Consider the following 20523-nt stretch of genomic DNA (forward strand, 5'->3'; position numbering starts at 1 on the left):
GGATTTCTGAGTTCGAGGCCAGCCTGGTCTACAGAGTGAGTGCCAGGAGACAGCCAGGGCTACACAGAGAAACCCTGTCTCGAAAAAAACCAAACCAAACAAACAAACAAACAAAAACCAAAACCAAAACCAAAAAAAAAAAAATCCTCCCCTGCATGCAACAGTTAAACGAAATTTTTCCCACAAACCACAGAATATCAGCACTTGGAAAAGTTATCTCTGGTATTAGCTGGAATGCCTTTAGCTCCAAGTACCAAACAGTCCTGGTAATAAACAAGAAACAGGTATTGTTGAAAATAATATGAAGTCCCAGAAGTCTACAAAAAGTATTTGCAAAGGACTAAACAGGTCTGTGACATCATCTCTGGCTCAGCTGTCATTTCAGCTGGCACTGTCGTCTTCAAGCCACTGCCCATCCAGACCACAAACTATGTCAGCATAGTGTCTATAAATGCATACAAAAAGGCCTCATCTCTTTTTGTGTCCCTTTTGACTTCTCATCTTTTCATGTTATGACAACTTCATCATTGAGAACAATTCCAGTATTGCATAGCATTCTCCAACCTAAGCAAAACCGCTGGAATGGAGTGTCCATGACTGGCTTTGACTAATCTGGATTTATTCCCCAAACCATCCTGTAAGGAGGAAAACTCAGCCCAGCAAAGGTGATTAGCATCTCTTAAGCTACTGATCAGTTGTTTCCAGGAGGTACTGGAAATAGAACAAAGGAAGGAGAGAGATCTCTAATTGTAAATACAATATATAATTACTGAGGTACACATGACCACACTTACATGTAACCATGCCTAAATAGAAACACAATGAAATTCCAAGGGTATAATATGAACATTTTATTATATACTACCATCTTTAAATTTGTAGAGTGTAGCATTACCATTGACAACTCGAGTTAAGTCATGTAAATATCACTTTTATTAACAGCATCTATATGATTGACATAGAGGTAGCTAAGAAAAACTCTCAGAAATATACTGTTTCATTTCCTCACCAAATGGGTAGTTTGGTAATAATGGCCATACTTATTCATGGTCCAAAATAGTGAAAAGTCTGTGATAATATATGTGTGTGTGAGAGAGAGGGGAAGGGGGGGGGGGGAGAGAGAGAGAGAGAGAGAGAGAGAGAGAGAGAGAGAGAGAGAGAGAGAGAGAGAGAGAGAATATAATAATGTTACTTGAAGCATATACTGACCAAGCTATCGAGACTGGTAGTATTTAGAACTGGATAGTTCTGAGGTAATTAAAAGGCTCAGTAAACCATCTTTGGCTTCTTTACTATAGAGGCAATTTGACAATGATGGCCAGAGCCATTTATTTATTTTAGGAAATACAAAGAGGGGCAGTTTATATTTTAAATCTACCACATAGTTTATATACACACGGCTTCTCTGAGAAAATCAAGCTCTGACACATGCTTTATCAGTTCCTACAGTATAAACGTCCTAAGGGCAAGCTACCAACATGAGCGGAGCAATGGCGTGTGTGTGTGTGTGTGTGTGTGTGTGTGTGTGTGTGTGTGTGTGTGTGTGCACGCACACATGGGAGGTAACTGAAGGAGATATACAATAGTGAACCACTCTACAGCACTCTCAGCATGGAGACCGATGGTACACAGCCAAGACAGCAGTGAGATACAGCAGAGTGTTAGGAATGACAAGTGTTGTTTATTTCCTTTGCTCTCAGTATAATTGAGCTGCAATTTCATGTAATATTAGACAATTGAGCCACAAAAATCCTGACATTTTAACAATCATCAGCACTTTTAAATGGTGTGAGCTGCCTTTGTGACAACACCATTTGTGTACAGGTACATGCATACAGGTATATTTACATATTCACACATCTAGATCACATTCACAAATATGTTCAGAAGCGTACATAATCCTATCAACCTATAAAAACGCTGGTGGTATTTAGTGTGAAAGTATTCCATAACAGTTGCTAAACTAAGGGCTCATCTTCCTCACATCCTTTCTGGGTTCCAATAAATCATAAATCCAGGGTTTCCTAGACTTCTGTTACATTAACATACTCACACAAGGTCTATAAACACCGGCTGTCTTTACATGTATGGTCAATGCTGTAGACGCTCATTTTTAAGTTTCATACTTTCCTATGAATACAAGTAAAATTAATATTAACCATTATATTTAAAAGACAGATTTGGAAGACATTATACAATTTAATTTCTAAGTTTATTACCATATTATTTATATGAATAATTTCCCTTCAATACAATCTTTCAAATGAAAGTTTCTTCTTTTCTTGAAAGCTTCCATGCATTCCAACACGATGGTATTTTCTAGTACTCTGTGGTATTCTTTGGCAGGCTCTAAGCTCATTTTTAAAACTACAATGGACTTGACAGGCATGCGAAAGCTAAACACTCAGGATGCTAAAAGAGCTTTCACCCTCGTGTGGATTCTCAGATGCTTGGTAAGTACCGACCTCTGACTGAAGGTCTTCCCACACACGTGACATTCATAGGGTTTCTCCCCTGTGTGAGTTCTCTGGTGTTTGGTGAGCGCCGATTTCTCACAGAACGTTTTCCCACACTCGTTGCACTTGTAGGGTTTCTCCCCTGTATGAGTTCGCTGATGGACAATCAGGTTTGACTTCACACAAAACGACTTCCCGCACTCACTGCATATGAATGGTTTCTCTCCTGTATGTGTTCTCTGATGGACAGTTAGGGCTGACCGGTGGCAGAAGGACTTCCTACATGCGTTGCATTCATAGGGTTTCTCCCCAGTGTGTGTCCTTTGATGCTCAGTAAGGTTTGACTTGACACAGAACGTCTTTCCGCATTGCTTGCACTCATAGGGTTTCTCTCCCGTGTGTGTCCGCTGATGGTTGGTAAGGTGTGGCTTCTGGCAGAAGGCTTTCCCACATTCGGTACACTCATACGGTTTCTCTCCGGTGTGTGTTCTCTGATGCTGGGTAAGGTTCGATTTCTCCCAAAACATTTTACCACATTCACCACATTCAAACGTCTTTTCTCCCACGTGAGGTCTTCGAGGCTGGGTGGGATGTGATTTTTTGCTGAAATTTTTCCTGTTTTCATAGTATTCATAGGGTTTCCCTCCCATCTGTATTATCTGATGTTTGAAGAGAGCTGGCTTTCCCCAAGTTCTGTTACTCACTTTATACTCTTGGGCGATCTTTCTCGTGTAAGCTTCCTGATGGACGATGAAAGCTGTACCGTCACAGAAGAGTTTCTCATATTCGTTACGCTCGTAAGGACTGCTTCCTGAGAGAGCTGTGTGATGTCCAAACTGCAAATCCACATAGAAGGACTTTCTACAAATACTGCACTCATGAAGTTCTGTATGCAAACGTGTTTTCTGAGATACACTAAGCTTCAAACTGTCAACGAAAGTTCTTCCACATTCAGTGTGCTTATAGAGAGTCTCCCCTAGCTGAGAGTTCTGACTTGTACAAAGGGCCACTTCCTCGCAGAAGCCTTGTCCTGTTTCGTTATACTCAAAAGGCTGATGAGAAACTGGCCGAGCGAGATCCCGGCACAGACGGACGCCATCCCTTTCCCCATCATAGTCACATGACTTTATTCCTACAGGAATCTTCTCACGCCTACTGTCAGGGAGTGGTTTCTTATGTATATTAAACTCGTTAAGCTTCTTTCTGGAATAGTTCTTTTTGCTAATAATTACAGCTGAAACATTCTTTAAATTCATTTCACATGAGTCACATACTTTGAGCAGAAAACTTCTTGAAGATACAGAGTCAATGTCTGGACTGGGAGTTTCTCTTGTGTTACCTCCACCCTCTAGGTTTGTGATCTTGTTGGTGAACATGAGTGGCCAAAAATGTCCATCTTGATTTTCCTGGTTGCTCTCTAATAGGTCGTCCACTTTCCATTTCCTTTCTATAAATGAGAAAAAGAATTATCACACCTTATGAATCTTAATACTTGTCCTTTTTAAAAAGAAAGGCTTTTATTACGGGTAAGGAAGCACACACCAGGCACACAGAGAAAAAGGCCCTCCGCAAAGCAGGGGAAGGACTCGGGAAGCTAACATGCCTTAGCACATGTCTAGTGGGTGTGAATTTTTACAGAAATTCTTTATAGTTCTTTTGTTTTAGATTCCTTTTCCTGATACAAACTGAATCCGGAATGTTCCCTTTACCACCCTGGTTGGAAGAGAAACCACAAACGTGGATATATAGTGGAAGCAGCTGTGCATAGGGAACTAGTTATGTTTAAAACATAAACTTCAGAATGCAACACAAAAATACAAAATGAAATTCACTTCATAGGGAATTCATTTACTGATCCAGAAGTCACAATATTCAAATGATGAGCCCAGCAAACAATGAAAACCAGCAAAGTGGCAGTGAAGATCAGTAAGCGAGGGGTGCATTGGGTGGAGAACAAGACATGGTGGAAGAGCCTGACACCGCGCACGGAGCACTGAAAGAGGTCCCCATCATACACCTGGCTTTTCTTTTCTTCTTCTTTTTCTTCTTCTTCTTTTTTTTTTTTTTTTATACTGTAGCTGTCTTCAGACTCTCCAGAAGAGGGTGTCAGATATCATTACAGATGGTTGTGAGCCACCATGTGGTTGCTGGGATTTTGAACTCAGGACCTTTAGAAGAGCAGTCGGGTGCTCTTACCCCCTGGGCCATCTCACCAACCCACACCTGGCTTTTCTACACTACACATTTTGAACTACTTAAGAGTTCTAGACACTCTGGCTTTTCTACACTACACATTTTGAACTACTTAAGAGTTCTAGACACTCCCACTTCTTCAGGTTTAAAAGAACAGTCCAGGAGCCTGGGATCTAGAGGGCTTCTGCCTCTTCTTTTTTTTTTTTTTTAAGATTTGTTTATTTGTATTTATTTTATGTGCATTGGTGTTAAGTCTGCATGGATGTCTGTGTGAGGGTGTCAGAATCCCTGGAATTGGAGGTACAGACAAGTTTTGAGCATGGCTGGATGCTGGGCATTGAACCTGGGTCCTCTGGAAGAGCAGCCAGTGCTCTTAACTGCTGAGCCATCTCTTTAGCAGAGCTGTTATCCAAGGGATAAAAAAAATCACAAAGGAGCAGTTGAATCGTTTTGAAAACCCAGGATGTCTGAGAAACGTAACAAAGGAAGAAGTACATCTGGCCACGTCCAAGCAGGGCTTACCCCCAGCTGTCTTACCCAGCTGTCGTACCCAGCTGTCTTACCCAGCTGTCTTACCCAGCTGTCTTACCCAGCTGTCTTACCCTCAGCTGTCTTACCCTCAGCTGTCTTATAGTCTGCTTTCTATGCACCTTTGCTATCCTGGTCACTCCTAAGCCCTCAGGGTACATATTTTCCTATACTAGGTATTTAAGTCTGTCTTTATTTCTAGGTTTTTTCCTTTACACATAGGTTTTCTGCTTTAACATGTAACTGTATCTTCTATTCAAGTATGGGCCCCCTAAGTGTCATATTCTGTATCTGTTACTGAGCCTTTCAATATACTTTATCATAAAACATTGGCTATTCTTAACTACTGGTGCTCAATGCAAGAATGTTAATAATCATATGCTTAATTAAAAATTCTATAGCACTCCACTATTCCAGAGAACAACAATTAAAGTGTATCAGAGTAGATGTTCACCATTATACACCTGGTAAGTGGAATTACAGAAGTACATGAGGATATGCTAGCTAATGAAAGTTGCTCAAAGAAGACAGAGAGAAGGTGCATAATTCTTAAAGATAAAGGAAGACAAGCCAAGAAAAAGTCTCTAAAACAAAGCCAACTGACTTCAGATTTATAGGTAAAAATAAATTACTCCAAATGTCAAGACAAAAGGAAAGGTGCCTCTGGATTAGAGACAGATGGAGAAGCCACTGAGATAAGCTGTGGGATGCTGCTCTTGGGTATTTCCAAAAGTCTGATGTAAAAACAGGAATTTCTGAAAGATATTCCAAAGGCAACTGTTGTGGTTTGAATAGGAATGGCCCCTAAAGCCTTATAGAGTTGAGCGCTTGATCACCAAGGAGTGGCAGTACTTGAGAGGGATGAAGAGATGTGGCCTGGTTGGAGTAAGTGTGTCACTGGAGGTGGGCTCTAAGGTTTTAGAAGCTCAAGCCAGTAGCTCCTCTACTCCTGCTGTCTGCTGATCCAGGTGTAGAACTCTCAGCTACCTCTCCAGCACCATGTCTGCCTGTGTGCCAGCATGCTACCAACCATGATGATAATGGACTAAACCTCGGAACTGTAAGCCAGACCCAATTAAGAGTAGCTGTGGTCATGGTGTCTCTTTATAGTAATAGAACGCTAAGACAGTGACCTATCTTACCCAGTGACACAGATTACTTCCCTTGCTAGTGAATTCACTACTGTACCTGGGTGGCACTGGAATCCATTTTCTGGTATCCAGGGATCTTCTCCTTGCTCTATCTTGAAGATTACATCTGGCTTAGTAACACAATGCCCTGTTAAGACAAAATAACACAGGAGAGGTGCTTAATAGCTTAGCTCTGTGAAGTGAAAAAAAAAAAAAAAAAAAACGAATAGAAAGATACCAAAATGAAAAAGGGCACACCTCCCCCACAAAAAAAAAAAAAAAAAAAAAAGGAAGGGAGGGAGGGAGGGAGGGAGGAAAGAAGGAAGGTCAGTCAGTCTGTTCTCAACCTTCTACATAGAGGTGAAAATACACCATTGCCAGATCAAAAAGCCATCGGTCCTCTCAGACCCTTGAATCTTAAGCCTCAAACTGGAAATGGTAAGCATTCCCTCCCAGCCTTGGAAACGCATGTGGCTGGCAGCCGACTGTGAAAACAAACCCCTTACCTACGGAGACGAAGTTGCTATAATTCTCCAGGATCACATCTCTGTAAAGCACCTTCTGGGCAGGGTCCAGCAAATACCACTCTTCCTTGGTGAAATCCACGCATACATCCTTGAACGACACTTGCTCCTGGAACAAAACATCCTTTTTCTGTATGAAGTCGTTAGGACTGAGCAATATCGAGAAGACTTCGCAGAACGCGTTTCTTTGGAGTTACTGAAAAATAAGGAGAGGACAACACCCCCCCCCCTTTTGCTACACTGTATAGAATAAAATAAAATATCTTGTACAAACTGAGGTTCTGCTAAAGGTCTGGGAGTGTTTTAGTTGCGAATAGTGCTGAGGCTGGCAAAACCACAGTTCCTATTCTCAAAAGTGCTATCACCTGCTCAGGACAGTTATATATGCATTTAATAAATGAATGTTTCAAGCCTGGCAGTAGACTTTACTTTTTATTAGGAAGTACACTTGAAATGGTTAAATAAATGATGATACTGATAAACAAGAGACAGGCTCCCACTGGAAAAGCCTGTGACCGATTAAAGTGCCTGCCCTGTGGTCTAACATCTGCAGAATAGGATGAGCCCTCTCTGCTCAAGAATATTTCCTGGAGTGTTGTAATTTTTTTTAAGCACAGTAGTTTTATTAAACAGAGCAAATGGTTTCATAGTATGTGAACCAATAATGAACAAAAAAATAAAGTAAGCAATGTAAGCAGACCCATGTATGACCTGATATTGAAATGATTAGGTATGAACTTCAAAATAAATTGTAGCCAATAACAGCCAAAATAAATTGTAGTTCAATAAAACAGGAAATTCAGAAAAAAATAATGAAAGGATGAGAAAATTGAACAGAGGGGTGTGATGTGTGTTACAGGAAAGGGTTAAGAGAGCAGACCAAAGGCTATTCTCCTCTGTCTCCTACTTCCTTTTCTGGGTCTCTTTTCCCACTCACACAAATGATTACACAATAGTACACAAACCACTATTATTGTACCCCCAAATTCTCTAAAGCTGGTACTTAAGACATGATGATCTTAAAAATGGCAGGTGACTATTTTCCACAGTGTGTGTGTGTGTGTGTGTGTGTGTGTGTGTAATCCTAAGAAGACTTTCCTATGTTGTTTTCATTTTCATTCAATTCTGGGATTTTCTTTCTTTCTTTTCTTAACTTCTTCCTTGACTATGTTATCATAAAATAGTGTGTTCAGTCTCTGAGCTTGTGTGTTTTCTTTACTTTCTGTCCTCATTAGTTACGATTGCTATGATAAAACATCACGATCAAAAGCAAGTTGGCTTACACTTTCAAACCACAGTCCACCACTGAGGGCAGATAAAAGACAGAAACTCTAGCAGGGCTGAAACCTAGAGGCAGGAGCCGATGCGGAGGCCATGGAGGAGTGCTGCTTACTGGCTTTCCTCTCCATAGAGTGCTGTCCCAGCTTTCTTACAGAACCCGGGACCACCAGGGACGGCACAATCCATGATAGGCTGGGCCCACACCATCAATTATTAATTAAGAAAATTGCATACAGCCATAACTTGTGGAATCGTTTTCTCAACGGAGGGTCCCTCCTTTCAGGTGACTCTAGATTGTTTCAAATTGACATAAAACTGGACAGCAGCTTCTATTACTGTTGATATCTAGCCCACTTTACTGTATTCAGACACTATGCAGGTTTTTATTTTCAATTTTCCTATATTTGCTAAAGCTTGCTTTGTGTTTTAATATGTGGTTGGCTTTGGAAAGAATTATATGTTCTGCTGAGAAGGAAATATATTTAGTGTCTTGGGAGAACTGTTTTATAGATCCCTGATAGGTGCATTTGACACATTATTTAACTCTAAGTTTGTTTAGTTTTTGTCCAGTTCATCCATCTACTGGCTAAGAGGAGAGCTTTGAAGTCACCCGTTATTTCTGTATTTGGGCTTATCTGTGGTGCTAGATATAATATTTCTTTTATGAAATCGGGTTTTCTTGTGTTGATTTGTATGTGTTTAGAATTACAGAGTGGATTGTTTCTCTGGTGGGGATGAACCCTCAGTAACACTTCTAACTAGATCTGAAGTTTAATTTGTTGGATATTAGAACACCTGTGCTGCCTATTTCTTGATTCTGTTTGCTAGGAACACTATGATCGTCCTTTTACTCTAAGGTAAAATCTATTGTTGATGGTGAGGTATGTTTCTTGGAGGTAGCAAAAATATCAGTACTGTTTTTAAACCAAACTGCAAGTCTGTGTCTCTTGTTTGAAGAATTGAGACCATCAAGAGTTGTCTCAGTCAGGGTTTCTATTCCTGCACAAACATCATGACCAAGAAGCAGATGGGGAGGAAAGGGTTTATTCAGCTTACACTTCCATACTGCTGTTCATCACCAAGGAAGTCAGGACTGGAACTCAAGCAGGTCAGGAAGCAGGAGCTGATGCAGAGGCCATGGAGGGATGTTCCTTACTGGCTTGCTTCCCCTGGCTTGCTCAGCCTGCTCTCTTATAGAACCAAGACTATCAGCCCAGAGATGGTCCCACCCACAGGGGACCTTTCCCCCTTGATCACTAATTGAGAAAATGCCCCACAGCTGGATCTCATGAAGGCATTTCCTCAACTGAAGCTCCTTTCTCTGTGATAACTCCAGCTGTGTCAAGTTGACACAAAACTAGCCAGTACAAGAGTTATTTCTGAACAATGTGTATTCATGTCTGCCATGTTGTTGGAGGATTTTTAAGACCTCTTTTCTTTTATTTTTTCTTGTTTTCCTTTTGTTTTTTATTAAACTAACAAAATTTATTTTAAAATATAGAATTCAGTATTGACATTTTAAAGTCATCAAAATAATTTATAATAGTTAAATGCCTCTTAGATATGCATGGTATCTTCTGAAGCTAAAAGTAATTTCCACTCAATCAGTTTTTTAAATCTATTTGTAACATTAAACATGATAGAAGTAGAAAAAAATGTCTTATGAAATACTCTATGAAAGGAAATTCTAACAAGTTCCTGATTAGTCAGAAACCATTTCATCTGCAAGGGAGAATACACAGTGTAATGTGGCTTCATAGAATGAATAGGGTAGTGTTCTTTCTGTTTCTATTTTGTGGAATAGTTTGAGGAGTATTGGTATTGGGTCTTCTTTGAAGGTCTGATAGAATTCTTCACTAAAACCGTCTGGTCCTGGGCTTTTTCTTTTTTTCTTTTTTTTTTTTGGTTGGGAGAAATTTAATGGCTGCTCCTATTTCTTTCAGGGTTATGGGACTGTTTAGATGGTTTACCTTATCCTGACTTAACGTCAGTATTTGGTATCTGTCTAGAAAATTGTCCATTTCATCCAGATTTTCCAGTTTTGTTGAATATAGGATTTTGTAGTAGGATCTGATAAATTTTTTTTAATTTCCTCAGTTTCTGTTGCCATATGTCCCAAGTAGGAAAAAAAAAAGAATTATACAAAGAATTAAAAAAAAAAAAGGAGTTAGCTCTTTGAGAAAATCAGCAAGATAGATAAACCCTTAACCAGACACCAAACTAACCAGAGGGCACAGAGACAGTATTCAAATTAACAAAATCAGAAATGAAAAGGTTTTCTTCTTTTTGATCACCTGTTCTGAAGCTGTTCCAGGTGAACTCTTAGGTGTATTTACCCTTGCCTTCAGACTGAAGTAGTCTTCTGGGAGTCTATGTAAAGTTGGCATAGCAGACACATAACGTTTTAATCTGTTATTGTGAGGAGTTATTTTTTCTTCAATTTTGATAGTTTTTCTGGCTGACTGTTGTTGGCCTTTCAGAACTCCAAACACACCTTTCTAGGCCCTTCTCACTTTAAGTCTTTCTTCTGAATAGTCAAGTGTTATATTGTGGGCCTGCTTTATAAGTGACTTTTCTCTCCTATAGCCTTTAATATCCTGTTTAATATCCATATTTAATATGAAATTTAATATCCATATTAAAACCATTAGTCTCTGGTTTTAATATGTTACAGGGAGTTTCTTTTCTAGTTCTATTTGGAGTTCTGTCTCCTGTGTCTAGATGGCATATTTTTCTGTAATTTTATTGGAAATATTTTATGTCCTATCTGTGGTATTATCTTTTTTTATGCTCATAATCTGAATGTTAGGTCTTCTCACGAAGTCCCAATGCTCTCCCACTTTCTGATCACATTTATTTTTAAATGTATCACTGTCCATGACTGAACGGTCCATGTCCTTTCCCTGTTGTCTGCCCTTGATCCTGTTTCCTACAGGATTCACTCTGCTGGCGAGCTTCCCACTTACGTTTTATTTGGTTTATTGAGCTTGTCATTTCCAGGATCATTTTAGATTGGGTTTTCTTCAGCAATTCTATTGTTATAACTCAGACTGGCTTCCTTATCAGCCCTCTTTTTAGTTTTGTGCTCCTAACATGGAACCCATGTCCTTACTGACTCGTGTGAACTTAATCAATGTTTGAACAGACTTATCATTCTTCTGAACTGTTTGAAAAGACTCCCGAATCATCTTTACGGTCTCCCAATGCTTTGCCCGTGCTTCAGATTTTTTACATCAACTTGACACAAGCTGGAGTCACGTGAGAGGAAGAAACTTGCTGAGAAAATGCCTGCATAAGATCAGGTCATAGGCAAGCTGGTACTGCACATTATGGATGGTGCCAGCCCTGGGCTGGTGGTGCTATAAGAAAGCAGACTGAGCAAGCCATAAGGAGCAGGCCAGTAAGCAGCACCACGCCATGGCCTCTGCCTCAATTCCCCCCTCCAGGTTCCCACTGTGAGTTCCAGCCCTGGATTCCTTTGATGATAACGGACTGTGGTGCAGAAGTGTGAGAGAAATAAATCCTTTCCCACTCAAGTTGCTTCTGGCCATGGTGTTTTCATCACAGCTATAGAAACCCTAAGACAGCGCCTGCCTTTATGTTGTTTTGGATTCTCTGCTGGCATCTGTGTATCTGGTTTGTGGGTTGGTTGAATTTTCCTTTCTTTCTTTTTTTTTAAACTTAAGTCAGTTACTCTCTTTCAGCAGTGGTGTTTCCAGTGTTCAGCAGAGATAAGTCCTAGCAGGGTAGAAATGCCATCATCCTTTGTATGGTTGGTCTTTAGGGTGAAGGCCTAGCTCAAATCTTCCTCTGAGGGTTGGGAATTGCCCTGTGCCTGCTAGGGCCCCAGCATGGATCTGTGGCTTTGGAAGGGAGCTGTGGAGCTCTCCATGTCTGTGGTTCTTACCCAATCAACTCTGGCCCCTCCCTGAGTCTGAAGCTTCTTCCCCCGAAGTCTCGGCGGAGAAACGAGGAACTTGGAACACCCCTGTAGGCAAAGGTAATCCACCCTAGTTCCCAAGTTTCCCCTGAAGGCACTGAGAGATATGGAAGTGGGCAAGCAGCAAGGCAGTGCAGGACCCGCCCACTCTGCACCGATAACTTCCGTTGGAGCTTCTGGGAGGCGTGGGACTTCCTGACCACTTGTGAGTGGGACCTGGCGTCAAATCTGATCACTACCCCAGATCTGCACCTTCTCTTGAACCTCTGGACCACCCTGAGCACCAAGAGTCCTTAACCGTGGTTCCGGACTGATCCACACCCTGCAGCTACTAGGAGAAAATCTTTTCTTATCCATCTGACAGAGAATTAGCATCTGGAATATACAAGGAACTGAAAAACCAAACATCGAGAAAAGAAATCACCCAATTAAAAGATGGGCGTGGAACTGGACAGAGCTCACAAAAGAATGTGAATGGCTAATTCTCAGTCACAGGGAAATGAAGATGCCACTGTACCCCAGTCAGAATGGCGATTATCAAGAATATAAAGATAATGCCGGGCGTGGTGGCGCACGCCTTTAATCCCAGCACTTGGGAGGCAGAGGCAGGCGGATTTCTGAGTTCGAGGCCAGCCTGGTCTACAAAGTGAGTTCCAGGTCAGGCAGGGCTACACAGAGAAACCCTGTCTCAAAAAAACAAAAACAAAAAAAAAAACAACAAAAAAAAAGAATACAAAGATAAATGCCGGCTTGGGTTTAGGGAAAGGGGTGCTCTTATACACCCTGTGAGCAGAGTGTACACTAAGCCAGCCACTTTGGATATGTCTGGTGATTTGGGGTTGAGGGGGGAGCTTAAAAGTAGAACTCCATTGACCCAGCTATACCACTTGTAAACACACCAATGGGATCCTAAATCCTTCTGCAGAGATATCTACACATCCTGGGTTACTGTTGTTCTTTCTACTCACAACAGGGAACAGGCGGAACCCATTGAAATGACCACCAGCTGATGAACAGACAAATGAAAATATGGCAATACTCACAATGGAGTTTTATTCAGCTATGAATAAAAATAAAATCATGTCATTTGTAGAAAAGTTGGTAAAATCGAAAAATATTACACTGTGTGAGGTAAGCCAGGTCCACAGTGTCAAAACCCAAATGCTCTCTTTCTTGTGTGGATCAAAGCTTCAGATTCGTGTATGTGTATCCTTAACTTGATATGTTGTTCATAGACTCAGAAGTAAGGAAGGGGCTTTGTTAAAAGGGGAGAACATCCAGGAGGGGAGATTTAAACAGGAACAGGGCACTGGAGAGAAGAAGAGGTGACAGAGGAGCACTGACCAAAACTGAAGACGTATGGAAAAGCCACACTGAAAACCCTACTTTATAAGCGAATTTTTATCTCTGTCGTCTATCTTTCTGCATTATTAGCACAGGTGTCCTATGCCTCCCGAATGGAGCTTGGAAGACAATACTGTGGACTTTAGTTCTCTTTTCACCTTTGCATGGGTCCTAGTGATCAAATCCAGGTCATCAGACTGTCACTGCAGGCAGCCCTGTTACCCACGAGTCACCTGCCAGCCCCATGATAAGTCAATCTAAACAACGTAATTTTTAAAAGTGTCTGAACCATGCATGGGAGGGCAATGCCCAAAAGCCATGGGGTTTTTTTTTGGGGGGGGGGTTTAAGACAGGGTTTCTCTGTATAGCCCTGGCTGTCCTGGAACTCACTTTGTAGACCAGGCTGGCCTCGAACTCAGAAATCCGCCTGCCTCTGCCTCTCGAGTGCTGGGATTAAAAAAGTCATGGGTTTTAACATTGAAATCCCAATGCCACGTGTTAGATGCAACTTCTTAGGAGTTGTTGCCCTGAAGAGCCCGAGCAGTTACCCCAAGCTATACAGATCAAGTCATTGGTTGTCCCACAAAACTGGATGGTAAGTCCTGATTGATGAATACATCATATGCCTTGCTTTCAGAACACAGAATCCACACTGCAATGACAGACTCCCTTCCCTCTGGCTAGCATTTATAGGAATAGAACTTTCGATGCAGGTAACTGGGGGGGGGGGGGTCAGCTGTCATCCTCCCCAGCTTCGGACACTGCATGCTACAACACTAGCTTGCTAGGTAAGCTCTGCCTCGCCAGAGGCTCGCCAGCTTTAGGGGAACGAGCTGAGGTGGAGCACAGAGCTGGACAAAGGCCACAAGACTGATCTTTCCTCGTAACTCTAGCTGTGCTGGGGGCTAGAAGTTGATGGCTGCTGCAAACTTTACACTTTCTCGTTTATTCTGTGGCTGAAAACTGCTGGGTTTTGGCAATTAACACATGGTTTTTTGTTTTTGTTTTTGTTTTTGTTTTTTGTTTTGTTTTGTTTTTAGCAACAGGGAAGTAGGTAAAAGCTTTCTTGCTAGAGCTCCTTTCTCTGCAAGCCAGCCAGGAGCCTTCTAGCTGGGCAGGCAGCCTGCTCAGGGCTCATTAACTCTTTGTGAACCAGGGAGGAAAGAAGTTACTCACACAGACACGACACACAAGTGATGGAGCAGAACGTGGCTACACACCATTTTTTATCACTCAGTTCTCTATATAAGAATTACCTCATAAATAAAATGTTGCAAAGAAAGGAAAAGAATGAAAGTCCTTTGTGCAGGCAAATACGCACAAGCACACACACACACACACACACACACACACACACACACACACATTCTCATCAGGCCTGAACACCTGTCTCATCTACTCCACAAGTGTTCATGCATGCCTACCCACAGACAGACAGATGTATACATATATACATTCAGTGGATGGGGCTGAGGCCCAAATGCCATACACATACATTTGGATGGCTGCATGGGGCAGAGCCAGCCAAGTCACAGCCTTATTTCTATTCTCTGGCCTTTTTATAGACAAATGTTCTTGGAAGGTTACCTCATAGATAAAATGTCACACAAAGGGAGTTACAGGAGGATATTGATATTAAATTGAAAGTGATTTTTCATTCTGTATGCTCATTATAAGTTCAAAGCAACAGTTTCATGCGGCCTTGCTTCATCACAGTGCACACCTGCAGCTTCATCCCTGGATCTGACATAGAATGACTGTTTTCCCTTGAACACAAATCTGTCCCAAGCCCGTTTCTCTTCTTAGTGGAATTGTGAAAGCTCACCGAATTCCTTATTATGCAGCCTTTTCTTACTATTTTATGAGGAGGGGGCACATTCTATTCTTGATTCTAACTATTATTTCTTCCTCACAAAACAACTAAAATCATTTCTTAAAACTTTCTTCCTAAAATTATTTGAATCAAATCAGGAATTCTATAAAGTTCATTAATTCATCTAAATGGTATTAACTCATGAAAGTTCATCTTTATGTTGTTCTGCAGGAAATTTTCTCAATAGAGTGGGCTAATGCCAAGGACTCCTTAGGCTATGTAACAGAGACAGGAAAGGCACATCAGCAGTAAGAAGCAATCCTGAGATGAAGTCTCTTGCGACCTTGCCTCTCAGTGCTCACCCATCTTAGACCCTGCAAAAGGGTGGGCCACCTCCAGAAAGTCACCTGCTAGCCTTAGCTTCTCCTAGATGGCTCCTGGCACTGCCAACTGGTACCATACTGGTACAATGTTACAGGGTTGCCAAACCCAGAGCAGGCAGTTGATCAGCACTGTGGACCTGGCCAAAGTGTCATGACCAGGAAAGTCACACACACTTAGGAGGCAACCCTACTGTCTTTATTTTGGTCAAAGAACATGTTGTCAATGTATTGACTTAAATATTTGGTTTTTAAAAAAAAAATATTTATGTTTGAACCCACAGGCTAGTTTGGTCCTCAATCTTGGTCAAGCTTCTCTCGAAGTTTCTCTTTGCAGTGAACAGCACTTAGTGCAGAGAGCTGCCAAGGAACTGAGGACAAGAGACCATTGAGTATTTCGTCTGAAACAGGACATCTATCATATCACTTCCTCTAAGGCAGTGGCTCTCAACCTTCCTTATGCTGCGACCCTTCATTACAGCTCCTCACACTGGTGAACTCGAGCCATTAAGTTATTTCAATGATACTTCATAACCGTAATTTTGCTACTGTTATCAATAGAAAAGGAAATAGCTGATATGCGGGCTATCTGATATGTGACCCCCCCCCCAAAAGGGGTCATGACCAATGGGCTAAGAACTGCTGTTCTAAGGCTCAGTGAACAGCATAAAAGAGGAAGCTGAAAGGATGCAAGAGCTGAGGAGTGGGCAGGAGCTATGAGATGCTGTGTTATAAGCAGGCCATAGTCATGGCACTCACGACTTCACAGCAGCTGTGGCTGCCTGCTAGGGCCTGCACAAGACTGAACTCATGAATGGACATTCACAGGCAGTGCAGGAGAGGCTCGTGGGCAGGGGAGCTCCTGGCAGTTGAGGGGTTCTTAGAGAGAGGAAATCATCTGCCATGATGTACCCACTTCTTCATTCTCCACATAGCTCCACACCCATGCCAAAATGGTAGCTCTGGCTAAACCCAACACTACACAAGATCACAACACAAAAATGAAACAACACCAAAGACATAAAGTTAAACAGGGACTTGGTAGGAGGAGGAAGGGACAGTAGGATGAGGACACGAGAGCACAGGGGTAGAAGTGTCCATTAAGTTATTTAAGATAGTTATTTAATGCACTGCAACGTCAAAGGAAAAAAAGGACATTCCAAACTCACAATCAGTAGATGGAGCAAAATGATAGGATGAGGGCAGAAATGAAGAAATAATAGAAATTGAAGTAAGACTGCAAAAAAAAAAAATCAATGAAACCAAAGAGGCTCAAACGATTAAAGTTAGAGATGAAAAGGACAACAGTCAGGAGTGAAATGCAGATGGTCATTACAGCATAATCTAAAAATCTATATTCCAATAACCTGGATCATGTACAAGAAATGAGAACCAGAGACTTTTGGTCTATAAAAATTAAGCAAATAGAACAGGCTCAACTTAAATGGACACACAATAAGCAGTACGATTGAAGCAGTAATAGTCTCCCACAAAGAAAAACTCAGACCCAAACTGATTTTTTTTGGGGGGGGGGTTCTGAAACAGAGTTTCTCTGTGTAGCCCTGGATGTCCTGAAACTCACTCTTTAGAGCAGGCTGGCCTCGAACTCAGAAATCCACCTGCCTCTGCCTCCCAAGTACTGGGATTAAAGGCATGTGCCACCACCACCTGGCCTCCAAACTGATTTTTTACTGCAGAATTCTACCAGATCGTTAAGGAAAACTAACACCAGTGTTCCTTAAACCATTCCATACATAGAAAGAGAAGAAGAAACTCCAAACTCCCGAAGGCAACATTATTCTAATAGCAAAAAAACAGGTAAAGACATGACAGAAAAGAAAATGATAGGCTACCCTACACAGCAGAACAAGAACTGTCCCACTAGGCCTAGCGTGAGCATATGAGAACGCAAAGCCTGACTCCACAGTGACAAACTTCCTCTGATAAGGCCACACCCCCTAGTAGTGCTACCTACTGAGTAAGCGTTCAAACACTTGAGTTTTGGGGGCCATACTTATTCAAACCACCACAGGGACTCACACCAGGGAGTGAGAGATCTATACACAAGAGAACCTTGAAAACACAAGAGAATATAAGACAGCAGAAGACCTCCCATGCCTCTGGATAAACACAGTCACCATAGCAAAAGTGACTCTACGACCAAAACTTATCTAGAAAGTGAGTGAAATGCCCATGGAAATTCAAATGGAATTCTTTGGAGAAACAGAAAAAAAGAATCTAAATTCGTATGGAAGCTTCAAAGAGCCATGACAGTCAAAGAAATCCCGCACAAAGGGGCACTGCTGGAGCTATCACAAGTTCTGATTTCCAGTCCTCTCCAGAGCCATAGTAACAAAACCCCACGGTACTGATATAATGGAACAGAACAGCAGACCAAGAATCAAAAGGAAAAAAAGCAGATAAAAAATTTCTGCTTTCATAAAATGAGGGGAAAAATAAAACCACACGGCGTTCTATAGTCATGAGATTTCTGACAGTGATGCCAAAACCACACCCTTAGCAAAAGCCAACCTCTTTAACAAATGCCACTCGGAAAACTGAGCATTCACAGGTAGAAGTACATCGCTTCCTACATCTTACTCTACAAAAACTAATTCAAAATAGACCAAAGATCTTAATACCAAGAACTAAAACATAGCATTTCACAGAATTAGAATCCTCATCCATAGCAGAGGAAAAAACGAGCAAAGATAGCATACAGAATGAGAAAAAAATCTTTACTAGATAATATATGACAAAGGATTTATACACAGAAAATAAAAGAACTCAAAAACACAAAACCCCAAACAACCCAATCAACAAACACATGAAAATAAATTAATTTTAAATATGCAACTAAAAAGAGACCTAACACTGACCCAGCTATACCACTTCTGAGTATATACTGAAAGAGCTATGTTGTTAGGTTTTTTTCCAACTTGACACAAGACAGGGTCACTTAGAAAAAGGGAATCTCAGCTGAGAAAACGAGCCCAGCAGACTGGCCCGATTAGAGCTTCATATAGGAGGGTGCAGTCTGCTGTGGGCTGGGACACCCTTGGGCAGGTAGTTCTGGATGTAACAGAAAGCAGGCTGCGCAAGCCATGGAGATGAAGAGAGTGGACAGCGTTCTCCACAGTCTCGGCTTTAGTTCTGCATGCACGCTCCTGTGGGAGTTTGAGTTCCTGCCTTGATTTCCTTCAACGATGGCCTACAACTGGAACATGCAAACAAATCAACCCTCTTCTCCCCAGACTGCTTTTGGCCATGGTCTTTATGACAACAACTCATACATGCTCTAGGTCAGGAGACCACAGAAATATTCTCACCTTTATGTTTACCACAGCTCTACCCAAAACAGCCAAGTCACAGTGTACCATCTAGGTGTTCATCGACAGATGAATACATGAAGAAAAGGCACATGCACAGTGAGATTTTCTTCATCCTTAAAGAGGATGAGGTTATGTTGTTTGCTGAAAATGGACGAAGCATCTTATCACCATAATAATCCAGGCTCAGAAAATACCACGTTTAGATAATTTATGCCTTTCGTTCCTTTGAGAGTAACTTTAATTAGATGTACTCAGCTCAGTGCACACAGTCCACTGGATACTGCCACTTTTACATGTGGGCCTTGAAATCAGAGGAGCGACTGGGAATGGGAAGTGATTAGGAGAGAGGCTGGGAGAATGGAGAGGAAGCTACGAGATGAACGTGTTCAGAGTTCGCCGTCAATGTCAATGGCCTTTATGAAATTCAGCACAACATACAGACAGTATCCAGCAACAAACATGTTAAACAATAAAAGATGATATTTGAAAGGGCTGTCGATGCTGTAATGACACTGTTGACTAGAATGTATGAGTAAGGCCTTGGCTTCTCTTCCCAGAACCAAGATGGAAAAGACCTAAGGGATCAAGTAACACTAAGTGGTTGAGATGCTGAAAGCTGTTAATAGACTCCTGTGACCGAAGACACAAGAACTGATGTGTTAAAGCCTAGTGGGTGTGGTTTGAGACTCGTGAGAGTGGAAGGGTGAGTGACTTATGCTCCTGCCCCTAGGGATTGTGCAGAAATCACTAAGGATGCCTTGTGCCTTTAGTAGATGACAAGAATATATATATATATATATATATACATATATATATGTGTGTGTGTGTATGTGCATATATATGTGTGTGTGTGTGTGTGTGTGTGTGTGTGTGTGTGTGTGTGTGTATATTGTAAATACACCTAAGGAATAGATGGCAGGAAATAATCAAACTCAGGGCTGAAATCAACCAAGTAGAAACAAAGAGAACTATACAGAGAATCAACAAAACCAGGAGCTGGTTCTTTGAGAAAATCAACAAGATAGATAAACTCTTAGCCAGACTACCCAGAGGGCACAGAGACAGTATCCAAAGTAACAAAATCATGAAAATGGAGCTATAACAACAGAAAGTGAAGAAATTCAAAAGATTATCAGATCCTACTACAAAAGATTATACTAAACAAAACTGGGAAATCTAGATGAAATGAGTGATTTTCTAGACAGATACCAAGTACCAAAGCTAAGTCAAGATCAGATAAACCATCTAAACAGTCCATAACCCCTAAGGAAACAGAAGCAGTCATTAAAAGTCTCCCAACCAAAAAATCCCCAGGACCAGATGGCTTCAGTGCAGAATGTTATCAGACCTTCAAAGAAGACCTAAGACCAATACTTCTCAAAGTATTTCATAAAATAGAAACAGAATTAACACTACCTAATAAATTCTATGAAGTCACAGTTACACTAATACCTAAACCACACAAAGACCCAACAAAGAAAGAGAACTTCAGGCCAAATTCCCTCATGAATAATGATGCAAAAATACTCAATGAAATTCTTATAAACCGAATCCAAGAACACATCAGAATGATCATTCACCGTGAACAAATAGGCTTCATCT

The 20523-nt window shown here is 41.3% G+C and overlaps 1 protein-coding gene and 1 long non-coding RNA gene across 8 annotated transcripts in view; both read right to left on the minus strand.

Moving 5' to 3' along the window:
- Positions 1 to 827: 827 nt before the first annotated feature.
- The window catches only part of Zfp248 (zinc finger protein 248), a 28381-nt gene continuing 8685 nt past the window's right edge, over positions 828 to 20523 (minus strand). For 2 of the 7 annotated variants that reach the window (NM_001361900.1, NM_028335.2), the window contains 3 exons: positions 6814 to 6940; positions 6366 to 6455; positions 828 to 3903 (listed from right to left, as the gene is read on the minus strand). In NM_001361900.1, the coding sequence (NP_001348829.1) occupies positions 2405 to 3832 (1428 nt within the window). In that variant the 5' untranslated portion in view covers positions 3833 to 3903; positions 6366 to 6455; positions 6814 to 6940 and the 3' untranslated portion in view covers positions 828 to 2404. Of the gene's footprint in view, positions 3904 to 6365; positions 6456 to 6813; positions 7028 to 20523 lie in introns of all 7 variants that reach the window. The other 5 variants (XM_006506676.3, XM_030255604.1, NM_001361901.1 and 2 more) reach the window with 4 other exon arrangements.
- Positions 14594 to 19755, minus strand: Gm38885. Its single transcript, XR_869400.3, has 2 exons — positions 18919 to 19755; positions 14594 to 18806 (listed from the first exon to the last, which is right to left on the minus strand). It is a non-coding gene; the product is annotated as a predicted gene, 38885 (long non-coding RNA).

The sequence above is a fragment of the Mus musculus genome, chromosome 6, assembly GCF_000001635.26.
Source record: "Mus musculus strain C57BL/6J chromosome 6, GRCm38.p6 C57BL/6J".
Taxonomy (NCBI): domain Eukaryota; kingdom Metazoa; phylum Chordata; class Mammalia; order Rodentia; family Muridae; genus Mus; species Mus musculus.